The 18507-nt window shown below is 35.2% G+C and overlaps 2 protein-coding genes across 2 annotated transcripts; both read left to right on the forward strand.

Annotated features, from left to right (window-relative positions):
* Nucleotides 1-276: 276 nt before the first annotated feature.
* On the forward strand, nt 277-1226 carry LOC105538649 (olfactory receptor 52E8-like). The gene is given in 2 exon segments (XM_011978547.1): nt 277-1192; nt 1195-1226. Coding segments are annotated over 2 exon segments (948 nt in total).
* A 9271-nt stretch (nt 1227-10497) lies between these two features.
* On the forward strand, nt 10498-15867 carry LOC105538651 (olfactory receptor 52E8-like). Its single transcript, XM_011978549.1, is given in 3 exon segments — nt 10498-10539; nt 14679-14694; nt 14918-15867. Coding segments are annotated over 3 exon segments (1008 nt in total).
* Nucleotides 15868-18507: the final 2640 nt, after the last annotated feature.

Raw genomic sequence — 18507 nt, forward strand, 5'->3', positions numbered from 1 at the left:
GTGAGGAGGGGGGAGAGGGGAAGGATAGCATTAGGAGATACACCTAATGTCAATGACAAGTTAATGGGTGCAGCACACCAACATGGCACATGTGTACACATGTAACACACCTGCATGTTGTGCACGTGCATCCTAGAACTTAAAGTATAATAATAAAAAAAAGAAAGATTAGTATGTTATTGTGAATTTGACTAGAAATCTGAACAAAAGAAGAAGTGGAAAAAGAATTACTAATAGGAATTTTATAATTGCCGCTAGTGTGCCCAGCAACTTTATATGGCAGGAAGAATGTCTATGTCTAATGACACCCAGTTCCAACCTTCTTCATTCCTACTGCTGGGTATTCCAGGGCAAGAAGATGTGCACATTTGGATTGGAGTCCCTTTTTTCTCTGTGTATCTTGTTGCACTCCTGGGAAACGCTGCTCTCTTGTTTGTGATCCAGACTGAGCAGAGTCTCCCTGAGCTCACCTACTACTTCCTGGCCATATTGGATTCCACGGACCTAGGCTTGTCTACAGCCGCCATCCCCAAAATGCTAGACATCTTCTGGTTCAATATCAAGGAAACATATTTTGGAGGCTGACTTTCTTAGATCTTCTTCATTCATTTCTTCACTGCCATGGAGAGCATCGTGTTGGTGGCCATGGCCTTTGACCGCTACATTGCCATTTGCAAACCTCTTCGGTACACCATGATCCTCACCAGCAAAATCATCAGCCTCATTGCTGGCGTTGCTATCCTGAGGAGGTTTTACATGGTTGTTCCACTAGTGTTTCTCCTTCTGAGGCTGCCCTTCTCTGGGTACCGTATCATCCCTCATACTTACTGTGAGCACATGGGCATTGCTCGTCTGGCCTGTGCCAGCATCAAAGTCAACATTATGTTTGGCCTTGGCAACATGTCTCTCTTGTTATTGGATGTGCTCCTTGTTGTTCTTTCCTATGTCAGGATCCTCTCTGCTGTCTTCTGCCTGCCCTCCTGGGAAGCTCGACTCAAAGCTCTCAACACCTGTGGTTCTCATATTGGTGTTATCTTAGCCTTTTTTACACCAGCAATTTTTTCCTTCTTGACACATTGTTTTGGCCATAATATCCCACAATATATACATATTATATTAGCCATCCTGTATGTGGTTGTCCCACCAGCCCTCAATCCTGTAATCTATAGAGTCAGGACCAAGCAGATTAGAGAGTGCTGAGGATTTTCCTCAAGACCGATCACTAACCAGTTGGAGGTTGGAGAGTCTGTCACTCTAACCTAATAGAAAGTGGAAAAACAGAAGAGAATGGTGCAGCCAATAACATTATTTATCTGTTAACTGAAGCTTTTGTTCCAATTATAATATTGAGAATTTTACCCTCATCGAACTCTTCTTTTCCAAGTTCTTTTATTTCTACTGCTGGATCCTCAAGGCAGTTTTATAAAGCATATATTAGTTTTTCCACTCTTGTGATTAATATACTAATGTTTGGAAAAGTTGAGTAATTTACTCAAACTATATGTTTAATAGGAAGTAGTACTTTAAGCCAAATAGATTGCCTTACAGTTTTCTTTAGCATGTTTAGGAAATAACAGAATACAGAATAAAATCCTTACTTTAAAAAGATAATAAACAGAATAAGTGGCTTCTAGAATTCTTGAAATAATAATAATAGCTTACTCTAGTAATAATATTAACCTACCATAAATGCAGTACAGATATATGGATATTAATAGGTATACTATACATGAATGTACTCAAATCATATCCATCATAATCTTCTTCAATAGTTACTATAATTTCCCTCATGCATCTAGAGATGCAAGCATAGTCATAAAATTAGATATTAAAGTAAAGGAAAAAGGAAATAATGCAGCATAAGCATATCATATACATTTGTAAATATTTCATTCATTTGCTTATTTAATTATTTACATAATATTTACCTGATACATTTATACATATATGAATATATGTGCCTGTACGTATACATACTTCCACCATGTTTCGTGTGTGGGTTTATGAGCTGTAGGAACATTCAAAGACACAGTGTATTGTCTTTAAGTACTTATATATGTTCAGAAAAAAGAAATAATATGTTATTCCTAAAGTAGTGTTGAGACATATGTTTTTTTCTTCAGGAGATTTGGAAATTGTGTGGCTATTAACAGTTTCATTCATAATGAAATTTATGATCCCTTAAAAATTTTAGAGGAAGATGATTGCGGGAAGAACATCTTGAATATAAGTTCTTTATTGCCACTCTGTCTGCCATTTATACAGTTAAGATATAGGATTAGGCAGTAGACCACAAGTAACATATCCAGACTATAAAGCAAAGACACTTAAATTTAGCTGTGATTCAATTATCTCCCATAGAAAGCAGCCCTTAGGTTAATTATTGGGTGACCAGATAGGAGCAGAATGTGCCGTGTGGAAATTAAGGGTTTAGGATAAGATTCTACCATTTTCTTATGGGATATTCCAGAGAGTGATGACATGGAGGATCTCCCTCTCCTGGCTTCAGGCGAAGTTCTACTTGTCATACAAATCCTCCTCAGGGTCACAGCACTGCAAATGGGCAGGTGTTTACTGGTAGAATGTAGGCTGGAAGGCTGTAGAAGTACTTGATGGTTTCTTTCTTGGAGAAAATTCTCAGGCTATGGCAAGACAATTGAGTGTATTCTAAAGACATCTCAGTAGACAAAGTAGGGCTGGAAAAATTCAGGTAGGGCTCAGGACTGAGGGAGTAGCAGGAACTAGGGAGGAGAGAAGCAATACCAAGGAATATGGGTAGAGAGAAAGTGAGATATTCTGGATGAAATTTAAAAGGATTATAAGAGTGAAATGGTAGATACATATTCTTTTACAATCACATTCAGAGAAATCTAACAGGTAAACAAAAGATACATTCATTTTTTTGTTGTTTCTGTATCTTTCCTGGGTTTGCTTTGTCTTCCTGTGTCTGGATAAGTAATTTTAATAATTTGAAAAAATGTGTATGTATTTGTGTTTATATGTTCATAGAAAGGAAATGATAGAAGGCAATTTAATTTACCAGCATGGATTGAATCATTGGATATATCAGTTTGAATGTACTGATTGAACCAGCACTTTCTCAATAGTGATAGGCAAGACTTTTTTCTAGATTTTATTCCAGGGATGCAAGGATGGCTCAAGATACATAAATCAATAAATGTGATTCATCACATAAGGAGAATTAAAAACAAAAAATATATGATCATCTCAATAGATGTAGAGAATATTACGTAAAATTCAGCACCCCTTCAAAATAAAAACTTTCAACAAAATGGGCATTGCAGGAACCTTCCTCAAAATAGTAAGATCCGTATATAACAAACCCAGCTGATATCATATTGAATGGGTAAGCCCTGAAAACATTCTCTCTACGAACCAAAACAAGATGCCCACTTTTATTCTCCCTTTCAACACACTACTGAAAGCACTAGTCAGAGCAAACAGACAAGAGAAAGAAATAAAAGGCATCAAAATTGGAAAAGAGGAAGTCAAATTCTCTGTTTGCTAATACAATGTTATGTTGAGAAACTTTTAACGCCTCCTCCAAAATACTCTTAGATTTGATAAATAAAATCAGTAAGGTTTCAGGATAGAAAATTAATGTACAAAAACCAGGAGCTCCTTGGGAAATCTTTCCATAGTGCCTGAACTAATTTACATTCTCACCAACAGTGTATAAGCATTCCCTTTTCTCTGAAGCCTCTCCAGGTTTTTGATTTTTAAATAATAGCCATTTTGACTGGTATGAGATGGTGTCTCATTGTGGTTTTGATTTGCGATGATTGGTGATGCTGAGCATTTTTCATATGTTTGTTGGTCTCTTTTATGCCTTCCTTTGAGAAGTATCTGTTTCTGTCCTTTGCCTGTTTTTTAATGGGGTTATTTGTTGCTTATTGATTTGTTTAAATTTCCTGTGGATTCTGGATACTAGACATTCATCAGATGCTTAGTTTTCAAATATTTTCTCCCTGTCTGTAGGTTGTCTGTTTGCTCTGTTGACAAATTCTTTTGCTGTGCAGAAATTTTTTATTTTAATTAGATCCCACTTGTCAATTTTTGTTTTTGTTGCAATAGCTTCTTGGGATTTAACCAAAAATTCTTTGCCAAGGCCAATGTTGAGAAGAGTATTTTCTAGCTTTTTGTCTAGGATTTTTATGGTTTGAGGTCTTACCATGAATCTTTAATTCATCTTGAGTTAATTTTTATATACAGTGAAAGGTAAAGATCTAGTTTTATTCTCTGCTTTTGAAAAGAAATGGAAACCAGGTATCTGAGCACCATTAATTGAATAAGGAGTTCTTTCCCCACTCCTCATTTTGTTGACCTTGTCAAAAATCACATGGTTGTACAAGGCCGCTTTATTTCTGAGTTTTCTAGTTTGTTCCATTGGCCTATGTGTCTGTTTTTATAGAAGTGTCATGCTGTTTTGATTACTGTAGCCTCATAGTATAGTTTGAAGTCAAGTAGTGTGACGCCTCCAGTTTTGTTCTCATTGCTTAAGATTGGTTTGTCTATTTGGGTTCATTTTTGATTCCATATGAATTTTAGAATAGTTTTCTTTTCTAATTCTATGAGAAATGCTATTTGTATTTTGATAGGAATAATGTTGAATCCATAAATTGCTTTGGGCAATAGGTCATTTTGATGATATTGATTTTTTCCAATCCATTTTTCCAGTGTAGCATGGGAACATAGGATGCTTTTTCATTCATTTGTTTTGCTTCTGATTTTCTTTCATGCTGTTTTGTAATTCCTATTGTAGATATCTTTCACCTCCTTGATTAACTGTATTCCTAGGTATTTCATTTTGTTTGTGGCTATTGTAATCGGGATTGTGTTCTTGATTTGATTCTCAGCCTGAACATTATTTTTATATAGAAATGCTACTCATTTTTGTACATTGATTTTATATCCTGGAACCCTGATAAAATGGCTTCTCAGTTCTACTACCCTTTTGGCAGAGTCTTTAGGTTTTTCTATGTATAGAATCATATCATCTGCAAAGAGAGACAGTTTTCTTCAAACAGAGATACCATTTAACCTGGTGGTCCTACTACTGGATATATACCCAAAAGAATATAGCTCATTATACCAAAAATACACAAACACTCATATATTCATCACTGTGCTGTTCACAATAGCAAAGACAAATAAACAACCTAGGAGCCCATCAATGGTGGAGTGGATAAAGAAAATGTGTTACATATAAAGTATGGAATACTAAGCAGTCATGAAAAGAATGAAATCATATGAATGAAATCAAAATGGATGGAGCTGAAGGCCATTATCTTAAGCAAATTAGTGTAGGAACAGAAAAACAAATACTGCATGTTCTCACATGTGAGAGCTGAACACTGAGCAGACATGCTCATGAACATGAGAACAATAGACACAGAGGACTAATAGAGGGGGGAGGGAACGAGGGGGTTGTCAGTTGAAAAACTGCCTATTGAGTACTATGCTTACTACCCGGGTCCAATACACCTAGGTAACAATGTGCACTCTGTATCTAAAATAAAAGCTATTTTTTAATAAAAGGTAATAAAGATTAGTAGCGTTCCTAAACACCAATAACGTTCAAGCTGAGAACTAAATCACAAAGTCAATTCCATTTACAATAGCTTAAAAAATACCTAGGAGTATATAAAACCAAGGAGATGAAAGATCCTTACAAGAATGTATTCTAATTTCTTTTTTCATTGCTAATTTTAAGTCATCGATTATTTTCAATCGTGCATTTAACTTACAGATAAATAAGTTAGCGGGGTTGGATTTTATTGCTGATTTCAAATGTTACTTATATTTATAATTTGGTATGTGTATCTGTCTCTTTTTGTGTGGCTTTAGGAAATGGTTATTTAACAATATTCTGGATGTGTTGAAAAGCAACGTGCATTTTCCAATTAGTTCTCAAATGTACATTCTCTTTATTTTACTTACTTTTGTGTACTTAGTTTATTTCTAAAAGTGTTGAGTTAAAATCTATTTCTATAAATGTTGATATATCAATTACATTTTTATTTCGATTACCTGTTGTTACAATTGTTTCAAAGTTATATTTCAAGGTGGGTAACATTCTTCACTCTCATGTGTCCTTCTCTAAGAATTCTTTGAATTCTATTGTTTCGTAATTAGTGTACTGGTGTAACACCTTTTTTACGTTTTTCAATTTGCTCTGTATGTTTTACAAAGTAAATATATTTAACAGTGTTTGTCATTTAAAAACTATTCATAAAAATTTGTCATACATAGAACAGAGAACACACACATAGCCAGTCAAAAATTGTAAATATTTTCTTAGATGTTTCACATATATGCAAAAACACAACTTATTAGAATATTTTAAGATAAATTACAGATGTCAAAACAATGCACCATAATACTAAGTATACTTATCCAAAAATATAAATTTTTGCAATATAACCATTAATCTCTGCTGTATGTGTCCCTCTATGTGCGTATCTCTGTGTGTCTGGGAGAAATTGTGGAAGGAACCACATCATGTTTTCTATTCTGTTCTGTAGTCTATTTTACTTTATTCTATTCTACTATATATTATTTTATTATATGTGAATCAAGCAAATTTTGTTAAGACCAATTCATATGCAGTACTCTGAACTTTGTATTGTCTCACATTAGGATGTACAGAATGCTCGGTTATTCCCAAAATGGTGCTAGGTTGAATTAATAAGACAGGAAGTAACAATGAGACTTCTCATTTGAAAAGTTAATTTTACCTGTGCCTGCTTTCTTATATGATTGTCAGTATCCTGCGAGCGGCCAAGTTTGTTTCACACTTTAGTCAAAGTTTATCTAGACATAAAATAGGGACAGGAAAGAGAAGATATAGTCTTATAAGGCCTAACTTCATGTAAAAGCATAGTAAAATCAGAAAAATTCAAAACACAAATATTCAGTTCAATAAATTTCCACAGGGTGATAAAATCTATGATACCGCAATCAAAATTTAGGAACAGAATCTATCGTAATGTTTAATTTTATGTGTCAATTTGACTGGGCTATAGCAATTTCAGATATTAATAACTGAATGTGTCTGTAAGGATGTTTTGGATGATATTAACATTTGAATTGTAGACTGAGTAAAGCTGATTGCCTTACCTGCTGTGGTTGGGACTCATCCAATCCATTGCAGGCTTGAACAGAGTATGATGTTGAATATTAAAGAATGTTTTAGCCAAACTGTCTTTGAGCTGTACCATCAGTCTTCTGCTTTTAAGCTCAGACTTGGACTGGAACTTAAACCACTGACTCTCCTTGTTCTCAGGCCATTGGACTCAAACTAGAACTTGCACCGTGCATCTACTGATTTATGTGTATTTTATTTGCAGTCTCTACCCACCAAGTAAATAACCACTATTTAAATTTTCATCACTATCAAATAGTTTTACCTAGTTTTAATTTTATATAAATGGAAACATTACTGAATAGTCACATTTATATCTGGCCTTTACTTAAACACATTTTTGTATGTGCTCATTATATGTAGCAATGGCTTCCTTATTTTCACTGCTGTATGTTATTCTGTCGTGTGAATGCACCACAGTTGCTTTCTCTGTTCCACCAACATTACAGTTGTTCCCACTTTGGACCTTTGATAAACAGCCTCTAAAATGGCACCCATTGATTCTTACCTCCTGGTATGGATGTCCTTGTGTCATCCCTTCCCCTTGGGAGTAGGTTTAATTAGGTATTTCTTTCTAGCAATGTGAATAGGGAGAGGTGATGAGATGCCACCTCTTGATTTAGATTTTCACAAGACTATGTCTTTTGAGTGTCTTCTTTTTTTCTTTTTTTTTTTTAAATTTTCCTTTAAGTTCTGGGATACATGTGCAAAACGTGCAGGTTTGTTACATAGGTATACATGTGTCGTGGTGGTTTGCTGCACCTATCAACCCATCATCTAGGTTTTAAGCCTCGTAGGCATTAGGTATTTGTCTTAATGTTCTCCCTCCCCTTGTCCCCCACCCCAAGACAGACCCCGGTATATGATGTTCCCTTCTCTGTGTCCATGTGCTCTCATTGTTCAACTCCCACTGATGAATGAGAACATGTGATGTTTGGTTTTCTGTTCCTGTGTTAGTTTCCTGAGAATGATGGTTTCCAACTTCATCCATGTCCCTGCAAAGGAAATGAACTCATTCTTTTTTATGGCTGCATAGTATTCCATGGTATATATGTGCTACATTTTCTTTTCATCATCACTGGTCATTAGAGAAAAGCAAATTGAATGTGTTTTTATTCGCTCTCTCAGGCTCTTACTCTGAGAGGAACTAACTGTTAGCTGCTTCCTGGAAATAACCATAAGACAAAAACAAAACAAAACAAAACAAAACAAAACAAAACAAAAAGCAAAAAAAAAACTGTACACCACAAGCCAACAACCAGATCGGTCTGAGGCCTTTCAGTGGCTGTGTGACTGACGTGGAAGTGCATGTCTGCAGTGGAGCCATGAGACAACTGCAGCCCTTGTTGCTTCATATCTCTTATTTTATGATGTATTTATTGTTGTGCTTTTTAAAAGGAGTAAGACCTCCAATACAACTAGAAATAAAAGTGGTAATAATTGCTATGTCTATTTTATCTCTCATCCATGAGGAATATATTTTAAAATATTTTCAAGTATGATATTTGCTGTGGCGTCTTAGAAGCATAGGCACTGCGCAGATTTTATACTTATAGTTTGTTGGTAAAAGTGTTTTCCTAGGAATTTAAAAATTGATGTCAAGTAGCAAATTTGTTTAAATAAAATTATTCACGATAACATCAAGGTTATAATTTGTATTTTGAAATCACTTTATTTTTTTCAAAATTGATATTACTAAGCCTTTTGAAATTTTAAATTTTTTGAAAATCCATGCTGTACCTTTTTGAGACTTTTTATTTTATGTTTCTTTTCTACCACATTATTTTATTAATTTTTTTTACTATCTCTTTCATCTTTGTATTTTATTTGCCATTTCATTCTGATCAGTTAAAGTTAACATTGGATGACTTATTTTCAGCATTTCTTATTTCCAAATGTATGCATTTACAAGCTTCCTCTTTCTTTTACATGCAGCTGTAGCTTATTAGGCAAGCTTTAGGAACCAACACGGAACATGGAAAGTGTACTTGTACTGTCACCAGTGAGTTATGTGAATACATAAAAGATTTGTCTTTCACAGAAATCTGTTAAGGACACTATGATTTGAAGGTGTGAGGGATTGATACAGTGATCTGCAAGAGAAGTCATGAAAGAGAATGAAAAAAAGTGTCTTCAAAGCATCTGTTTACATTGTACTATGACATAAGAGACCCATTAAGGCACTGAGGGGACAGCACCTAGTAAGAGTGTGTTCCAGTGAGTTTAGGCTTCTCCTTTTGGATTTATTTTATTATTTATTCAGTAAGTAAATATTAATTATGCAACCACTACATTATAAACACTGTCCTAATGACTTGGCATATAACCATGAGAATCAGTCATAGTCTCTGCCTTCAAGGAATGAATATACTTACAAAACGAGAGAAAAACCAGTGAATACAATATAATTTCAAGTAGGTATAAATGTTAGGAACCAAGGTAAAGCAAGCTACGAAAATAGAGTTGGAAGAATGATCCTTTTAAATCCAATGGCCAGAAAATTATTCTTTGAGGCCCAGATATTTGAGGAGGGATAGATGAAGTAAGGGAACAAAACATTGGAAGGTATTAGAGAACAATGTTCCAGATTGTATGAGTAGAAAAGGCAAAATCCCTAGGATAAAAGTGAGCTTAGAATTGAGAAATGGCACAAAGTACATGCCCAGAGAGGAGGGAAGAGAGGAGTGAGTGGCAAGAGATGGGTTTGAAGAATAATTCCAGGGCAACCGAACGTTGTAAGTTTTTATCAAATACAGTGAATACAGAAGGAAATGGGATCAATGTATTAGTAAAGTTTTATTCCATGAAGTACACTTATCAGGAGATGGTTTGCATTGTAAACTTGCATTTTTTATATAGATTACGTGAAGAGACTATAGATTTATGCTTCAAGATATGTGAGAGTGGAAGTGAGAGGCAAGTACAGAGAGAGAAGAGAGAAAGAGAGCAAGTGAGAGGAGAGAGATGGAAAGACAGAGATTGAGGAGAGAGAGAGAGAAAGAGGATTGATTTATAAAGTAATGAAGACTGTAGGATTGGATCTGAACCAATAAATCAGGTATTCACCAGGGGTTTTGAAATTTAGTTTAAAAAGAAGAAATCATACAAATTATTGTTGGTAAAAAAATGATTATTTGGACCAATGAAGAATATTTTTCTCTAGTATGTGTAGGGCAAAAGGGACTGCAAAACAAATTTGAAGTGCCTTTTAATTAAGTCGTGCCACTGTGTCATATATACAGCAGTTCCTATCCCAAAGGAATCAAAGTTTTAATGAAAACATAAATGCCTTCTCTTCAGCATGCTAAATTGTTCGCTCATGCAGATGCCAAATGGTGTTCAAAATGATGCTTCTTAGAGATTTAGAGATCAAGGTAAGTCATATCAAAATTCAGCCACAAAATACAATAGGAGAGATGGAGAAAGGCTTATGTCAAACTTATAAGGAAAGATAGAGGACAGAGTATGGAGAGAGAAAGCACAATCATACTCTTGACCTCCCCAAAACTACACATGCTTTTTTACATTCATATATACCTGTAACCCTGCAAAATTTCACACATGAAACCAACAAGACTGCAAAGCTGATGAGGAAGATGATGTAGCAATATATCCTATAGCTCTTGTTTCTGAACCTTATATACAGGAGCTTAAATGTGATAGCAAAAGGACAGGATTTTTTTCCTGCTTTTATTGGGTAGTATTAGGTATACTAAAGGTAATCAGTAAATAAGTTTTTAATAATCACATTTTTGAAGAAATGAATTGTGAATCATGAGCCTGAGGAATAGAGTCTTTTAAAAAGAGTCTCCAAAGTTAACGTGACAAAGAAGCTGATAAAGGAAATCAGCTTTGGTGCTGGAATGATGGGCATGAGACTGGAAGATTAAGCAGATATAAAATTAAAACATGTACATTTTATCTTCTGTTTACCATCATCTGACAAGGGACATGAAATGAGGTGTGTATGAAGACTTTGTGAGGGTTATTGGATTAAGGTGCAGTAAAAAGAAGCAAGGTTTGAGAATATGTCTGCCAGATATAATTCTGTGTAAACCTTAGTCTTAGAAGGTCAAACAAAGGTGCTGGAACCTAGTTTTATTTCTGAACCCAACACAAATTGGAGAATATACAAATGCATGCTGTAATAATAGGTCAGCATACAGTCATAGAATAAGGGACTAGATGTTTTGAGAAATGTTTGTAGACTTGGAAATGATGTTTTCTCAAATAAAAGTCCCAGTTATAAAACTCATTTAGAAAAATCCACAAAATATGTGTGAGAAATTGATTTTCATGATATACAGCCTTATTTTATCTTTATGAGTTTCTGTTTTACCAAGAGTAACTAAGATACCAGGTATTTCTTAGGACATAGAAGTGCATATACAGAGTTCAGAGTTCAGAGGACATTTTACTGTATCCCTGTAAAAACTAATGCAGAGAACCAAGATTCTGGGATTTTGTCCTGGCTGGACAATATATTTCTTTTCCTCACTTTGTCCTTGTTTTTGTCTCCATAGAAAATTTTATATATATATGAGAGAGAGATAAAAAATATAGAGAGATAAATATATCTCTATATATAGAGAATAAAATATATAATATATAAATACATATAATATACAAAATATACGTAATATATAAATACATATTATATATAAAATATATATATTAAGCAATTTTTCTTTAAGTCACAGCCAAAGCCCAACTTCTTCCCTGGAATTTTCATTGCCCCATCTCTACACCTGCAACATTTGATGTGTTTTTTTATCATAGCACTTGCAATGCAGCTTTAAAATTTCTTCTCTGGAATTGTATCTCTGTCTACACTGTGGTCTTTTTGAGAACGTTTGACAGGTATTACTCAAACGAATGCTGGCTGGCAAATATAGGACCTCGTAGATATTTGGTGGAATAAATTGTGAAGTCCCTTCGACATCTGTCATGTATTATTCACTAATGGGGAAAGAAGGAATTGTGTCTTTATGTCTGATTTTCTTATTACAGATCTGAGAACTTTAAAGCTATTGTCAACAGTCTCAATAACTATGTATATATTCTCCATCTTGAGAAAATTTCCCTAATTTTCTCCCATTTCTGCTAGCCATCATTAGCTTCAAATGGGTAGTTTTTTGTAGACTCTTGCCTTGTTACAGGTTTAAAGTGGAGCGTACTGATTTTATTTGCTCCTAATGGTGACCACTGGACTCTGACTTCTTCGAGCCTCCACATATTCTCAAATTTGAATCAAAGTGTTCTGTGCAATTGTGCAATTCAAAGTCAATCACTTTCACATTATCTGTAGAACTAGTTTTAGAAGAGAATTTGTTCAATAATAAACATCTCTCACATTGATTTTTGAAAAATTTAATTTATTATAAATGAGCTCAGAATTTTTCTTTTTTTAAAATTTATTTAGTATTATTAATATACTTTAAGTTCTAGGGTACATGTGCATAACGTGCAGGTTTGTTACATATGTATACTTGTGCCATGTTGGTGTGCTGCACCCATCAACTCGTCATTTACATCAGGTATAACTCCCATTGCAATCCCTCGCCCCTCCCCCTTCCCCATGATAGGCCCCAGTGTGTGATGTTCCCCTTCCCGAGTCCAAGTGATCTCATTGTTCAGTTCCCACCTATGAGTGAGAACATGCGGTGTTTGGTTTTCTGTTCTTGTGATAGTTTGCTAAGAATGATGGTTTCCAGCTGCATCCATGTCCCTACAAAGGACACAAACTCATCCTTTTTTATGGCTGCATAGTATTCCATGGTGTATATGTGCCACATTTTCTTAATCCAATCTGTCACTGATGGACATTTGGGTTGATTCCAAGTCTTTGCTATTGTGAATAGTGCCGCAATAAACATACGTGTGCATGTGTCTTTATAGCAGCATGATTTATAATCCTTTGGGTATATACCCAGTAATGGGATGGCTGGGTCATATGGTACATCTAGTTCTAGATCCTTGAGGAATCGCCATACTGTTTTCCATAATGGTTGAACTAGTTTACAATGCCACCAACAGTGTAAAAGTGTTCCTATATCTCCACATCCTCTCCAGCACCTGTTGTTTCCTGACTTTTTAATGATCGCCATTCTAACTGGTGTGAGATGGTATCTCATTGTGGTTTTGATTTGCATTTCTCTGATGGCCAGTGATGATGAGCATTTTTTCATGTGTCTGTTGGCTGTATGAATGTCTTCTTTTGAGAATTTTTCTATAGACAGGAAGAGTGTTACAAAACAAAATCATATAAAATTTTTTCTTTCTGTGCCATGAAAAGCAAAATTCCATAAAGACACTAGCATACCAGATGGAGAACAGCATTAGTAGGAAATACATTGTAGAATAAAGTTCTTCTCCCTGTCCATGTAAGTCTGAGATAATATTTAAAATTCTCTAGAAGAAAAAATCCCTCTCTCTACAGTTTCTTTAACGTATGTGGTTTTTTATGAGTTCTATATATGGTGTATTTATCTAAATTAATCTTTGATTCCATATTTAGCTTTAAGTGCAAAATAGTTTCATTAATTATCTTCTTTTAAATTTATTTACCCAATTTCAAAAAATGATGGATACAATATTCTTTTTGCAAAAGAAGTTGTGATGATCAGGGAGTTGTTTATTTTCTGAAACATCATATTAAAATTTTTTGTTATCTTGTTTTCAATTTATTAACTTAATATTTAAAATTGAGAAGTTTTAAGTGGCATATAAAAAATGTAGGCTTTTCAAAGACTACCAACCCAAATGCCCATCAACGATACACTGGATAAAGAAAATGTGGCACATATACACCATGGAGTACTATGCACCCATTAAAAAGGATGAGATAATGTCCTTTGCAGTGACATGGATGAAGCTGGAAACCATCATCCTCAGCAAACTAACACAGGAACAGAAAACCAAACGACACATGTTCTCACTCATAAGTGGGGGCTGAACAGTGAGAACACATGGACACAGGGCGGGGAACGTCACACTCTGGGGCCTGTTGGGGGGAAGGGGACTAGGGAGGGATAGCATTAGGAGAAATACCTAACGTAGATGATGGGTTGATGGGTGCAGCAAACCACCATGGCACATGTTTACCTATGTTAACAAACCTGCACGTTCTGAACATGTACCCCAAAACTTAAAGTATAATAACAAAAAAATTACATATATATGTAAATACAGGTTTTTCCTCTTTGCTCTAAAAGTAAATCCACTAGTACTCTACAACTCATGTAGAAATGCATAGACACACACAAACACACACTCAGTGCATAAATGTAAACTTTATTGTTAGAAGGATCTCTAGAAAGGGATTAACAGAGATTACAAATAACAAAAATCAGCCTGAAAGTTAAGAAAAATAGGCATAAAACTATCAGATTCATAGATTCTGAAACCTTATTTTAAAAATTAGTTTCTGCATTAACTCTTCATTATAAATTTCTATCAGGCACATAGATATTTCTCCCTGACTTTGTTCCTCATGTGTAATAAATTCTGGTAGGAAAAGTGGCAATCAGGTAAAGCTGATTTAATTATTGGTTCTGTTTCATGCTGATATGAGCCTAGAAGAATAAGAGGTATTTTACCCTTTTTCAGAGAGGAATCAAAAAGAGCACAATACTGGTTTGTTTGTTTTTTGTTTGTTTGTTTGTTTGTTTTTAGCAGGAGTCAGGACAAAGTGAGAAGTGGAGCAAGAATCACTAATGGAAAGTCAATAATTGTCACTGATATGCACAACAGATTTTTGTGACAGAAAGAATGCCTACACCCAGTTCCATCCTTCTTCATTCCTACTGCTGGGTATTCCAGGGCTAGAAGATGTGCACATATGGATTGGAGTCCTTTTCTTCTTTGTGTATCTTGTTGCACTCCTGAGAAATGCTGCCATCTTGTTTGTGATCCAGACTGAGCAGAGTCTCCATGGGCCTATGTACTACTTCCTGGACATGCTGGATTCCATTGACCTGGGCTTGTCTACAGCCACCATCCCCAAAATGCTGGGCATCTTCTGGTTTAATATAAAGGAAATATCTTTTGGAGGCTGCTTTTCTCAGATGTTCTTCGTCCATTTCTTCACTGTCATGGAGAGCATCGTGTTGGTGGCCCTGGCCTTTGACTGCTACATTGCCATTTGCAAACCTCTTCGGTACACCATGATCCTCACTAGCAAAATCATCAGCCTCATTGCAGGCATTGCTGTCCTGAGGAGCTTGTACATGGTCGTTCCACTGGTGTTTCTCCTCTTAAGGTTGCCCTTCTGTGGACATTGTATCATTCCTCATACTTACTGTGAGCACATGGGCATTGCTCGTCTGGCCTGTGCCAGCATCAAAGTCAACATTATGTTTGGTCTTGGCAGCATTTCTCTCTTGTTATTGGATGTGTTCCTTGTTATTCTCTTCTATGTCAGGATCCTCTATGCTGTCTTCTGTCTGCCCTCCTGGGAAGCTGGACTCAAAGCTTTCAAAACTTGTGGCTCTCACATTGGTGTTATCTTAGCCTTTTTTACACCAGCATTTTTCTCTTTCTTTACACACCGTTTTTGCCATGATATTCCCTAATATATCCACATTTTCTTGGCTAATCTATACGTGGTTGTTCCTCCTGCCCTCAATCGTGTAATCTATGGGGTCAGAAGCAAACATATTAGGGAGAGAGTGCTGAGGATTTTCTTCAAGACAGATCACTAACCAGTTGGAGTTTGGAGGGTCTCTCTTAGCATTCATGATGAAGCAGCCACTAGGGAGGAGAGAAGAGACACCAGGGAATTTGGGTAGAAAGAAAGTGAGATATTTCATAATTATGAGATAATATCAAAATCATGAAATAATGTTTCATAATTATTTCATAATCATAAAATAATTATGAGTGTATTGGTAGATAAATACTATTTCACAATCACCTTCAGTGAAATGTCCCAATCACAAAATATATCCATTTGTTTGTTTGAATGTTTTTGCTGGGTTTGCTTTGTCTTTTTGTCTCTGGATAAATAGTTGTAATCATTTAGAAAATGTGGTGTGTGTATGTGTTTGTGTTCATATGTTCATAGAGAGGAACTGGTAGAAGGCAATTAAACTGGCCAGTATGGATTGAATCCTTGCCTGTATTAATTGTTTGAACCAGCACTTTCTATTGATAGGCAAGACTTTTTCTCCTGATGCTCTGTTCTTCCAGAAAGTCTCTTTATCCAGTTTGAGAGAGAAAGGCACAGAGCATATATTAATGCAGAGTGATAAATCAAAGGACAGACTTATGAATCAGGTAAGGTGTGGTACACATGGTTTATTTGTGGGATAGTGGAGATTTTCTTGTATTATGACTTTTCTAATGTAATTAGGAGAAAAATAAGTTCGTAACTGACATTTCCTCCTGAGTACTGATTTGAATGAACACCAGTCATTTTTCTATGTTGAGCTTTTGTTTTTGTTTAAATTAAAATGTACCCAATTTCTGTTTGGGCATTCATTTTAAGCCATTGATTATTTTCTATTGTGTATTTAATCTGCAGATAAATAAGTTAGTGGGGTTAGATTTTATTTTGGATTTCAAATGATATATATGCTTATAATTTGGTGTGTGTGTTCATGTGTATATACGTGACTTTAAGAAGTGGACATTTAACAATAACTCAGATGTATTTAAAAGCAATATACATTCTCCAATTATTTTTTAAATGTGCATTCTCTTTACTTTTGCTTACTTTTGTGTTCTCAAACAGCTTGTTTCTATAAGGGTTGCATTAAAGTCTCTATGAATTTTGATACATTATATTTTTAATTTCAATGACCATTATTGTAATTATTTTGAAGTTATATTTTGAGATGGATATTCTTGACTCTTATGTACTTTTCTCTATTATAATAATTGTTGCTTTGAATTCTATCATTTCATACCATGTCTAATGCGTGACAACTTTTTACGTATAAAATTTGTTCAGCATATTTATTTCATAATTGGGACACATACTAGTTGTACCTATATATGGGGTGCTGTGAAATTTTGATACAAGGATACAATGTGTAATGATTATACTGGAAAAATTGGTATATCTGTCACCTCAATAATTTATAATTTTTTTGTGTTAAGAACATTCTACTTCTACTCTGCTAGTTATTTTGAAATATATAATATATTATTGTTAACTATAGTTACTCAATTATGCTAGTGAATGCTAGATCTTATTCCTTGTAACTGTGTTTTTGTACCTATTAAAAAATCCCTCTTTATCCTGTCCTGCTCACTACCCTTTACAGCCTCTGGTAACCATCCTTCTACTCTGTCTCTATAAGATCAATTTTTTTTAAGGTCTACATAAGAGCGAGGACATGTACTATTTGCATGATTTATTTCACTTAACACAATGTCATCCTGTTCCATCCTCTTTCTTTCTTCCTTCCTTTCCTTCCTTTCCTTGCTTTCCTTTCTTTCTTTCCTTTTTTTCTTCTTTGTTTTTTGAGACAGCCTCTGTTGCCCAGGCTGGAATGCAGCTGCGTGATCTTGGCTCACTATAACCTTTGCCTCCGCCTCCTGGGTTCAAGCAATTCTCCCACCTCAGCCTCCAAAGTAACAGGGATTATAGGCCCCCACCAAGAATCCCTGCTAATTTTTCTTTTTTTAGTAGAGACGGGGTTTCGCCATGTTAGCCCGGCTAGTCTCAAACTCCTGACCTCAGTTGATCAGCCCGCCTAGGCCTGCCAAAGTGTTGGCATGAGCCACTGTGCCTGGCCCATGTTGTTTGAAATAACAGGGTGTCATCCTTTTTCATGACTGAATAATAATCCATTGTGTATAGGTACACATTTTCTTTATCCATTCATCTTTTGATGGACACTTATGTTGATTCTATATTTTCTTTCTTATGAATAGTCTGCAATAAATATGGGAATACAGATATCTCTTTGACATACTGATTTACTTTCTTTTGGATATATACCTAGCAGTAAGATTGCTGGATCATATGGTAGTTCTATTTTTATTTTGTGAAGAACCTCTATACTGTCCTCCGCAGTGGCTGTTCTAATTTACATTCCCACCCACAGGGTAGAAGTGTTTCCCTTTCTCCACATCCTCACCAGCAGTCTTTATTGACTGTCTTTTTGAAAAAAGCCATTTTAACTGGAGTGAGATGATATCTCATTGTAGTTTTGATTTGCATTTCTATGATAATCAGTGATGATGAGCATCTTTTCATGTATTTGTTGGTAATCTATATGTCTTATTTTCAGTAATGTCTATTAAGATATTTTGCCACCAGGTATGGTGGCTCATGCCTATAATCCCAGCACTTTGGGAGGCCGAGGTGGGAAGATTGAGTCTAAGAGTTTGAG

The sequence above is a fragment of the Mandrillus leucophaeus genome, unplaced genomic scaffold, assembly GCF_000951045.1.
Source record: "Mandrillus leucophaeus isolate KB7577 unplaced genomic scaffold, Mleu.le_1.0 Scaffold1966, whole genome shotgun sequence".
NCBI classification, from domain to species: Eukaryota; Metazoa; Chordata; class Mammalia; order Primates; family Cercopithecidae; genus Mandrillus; species Mandrillus leucophaeus.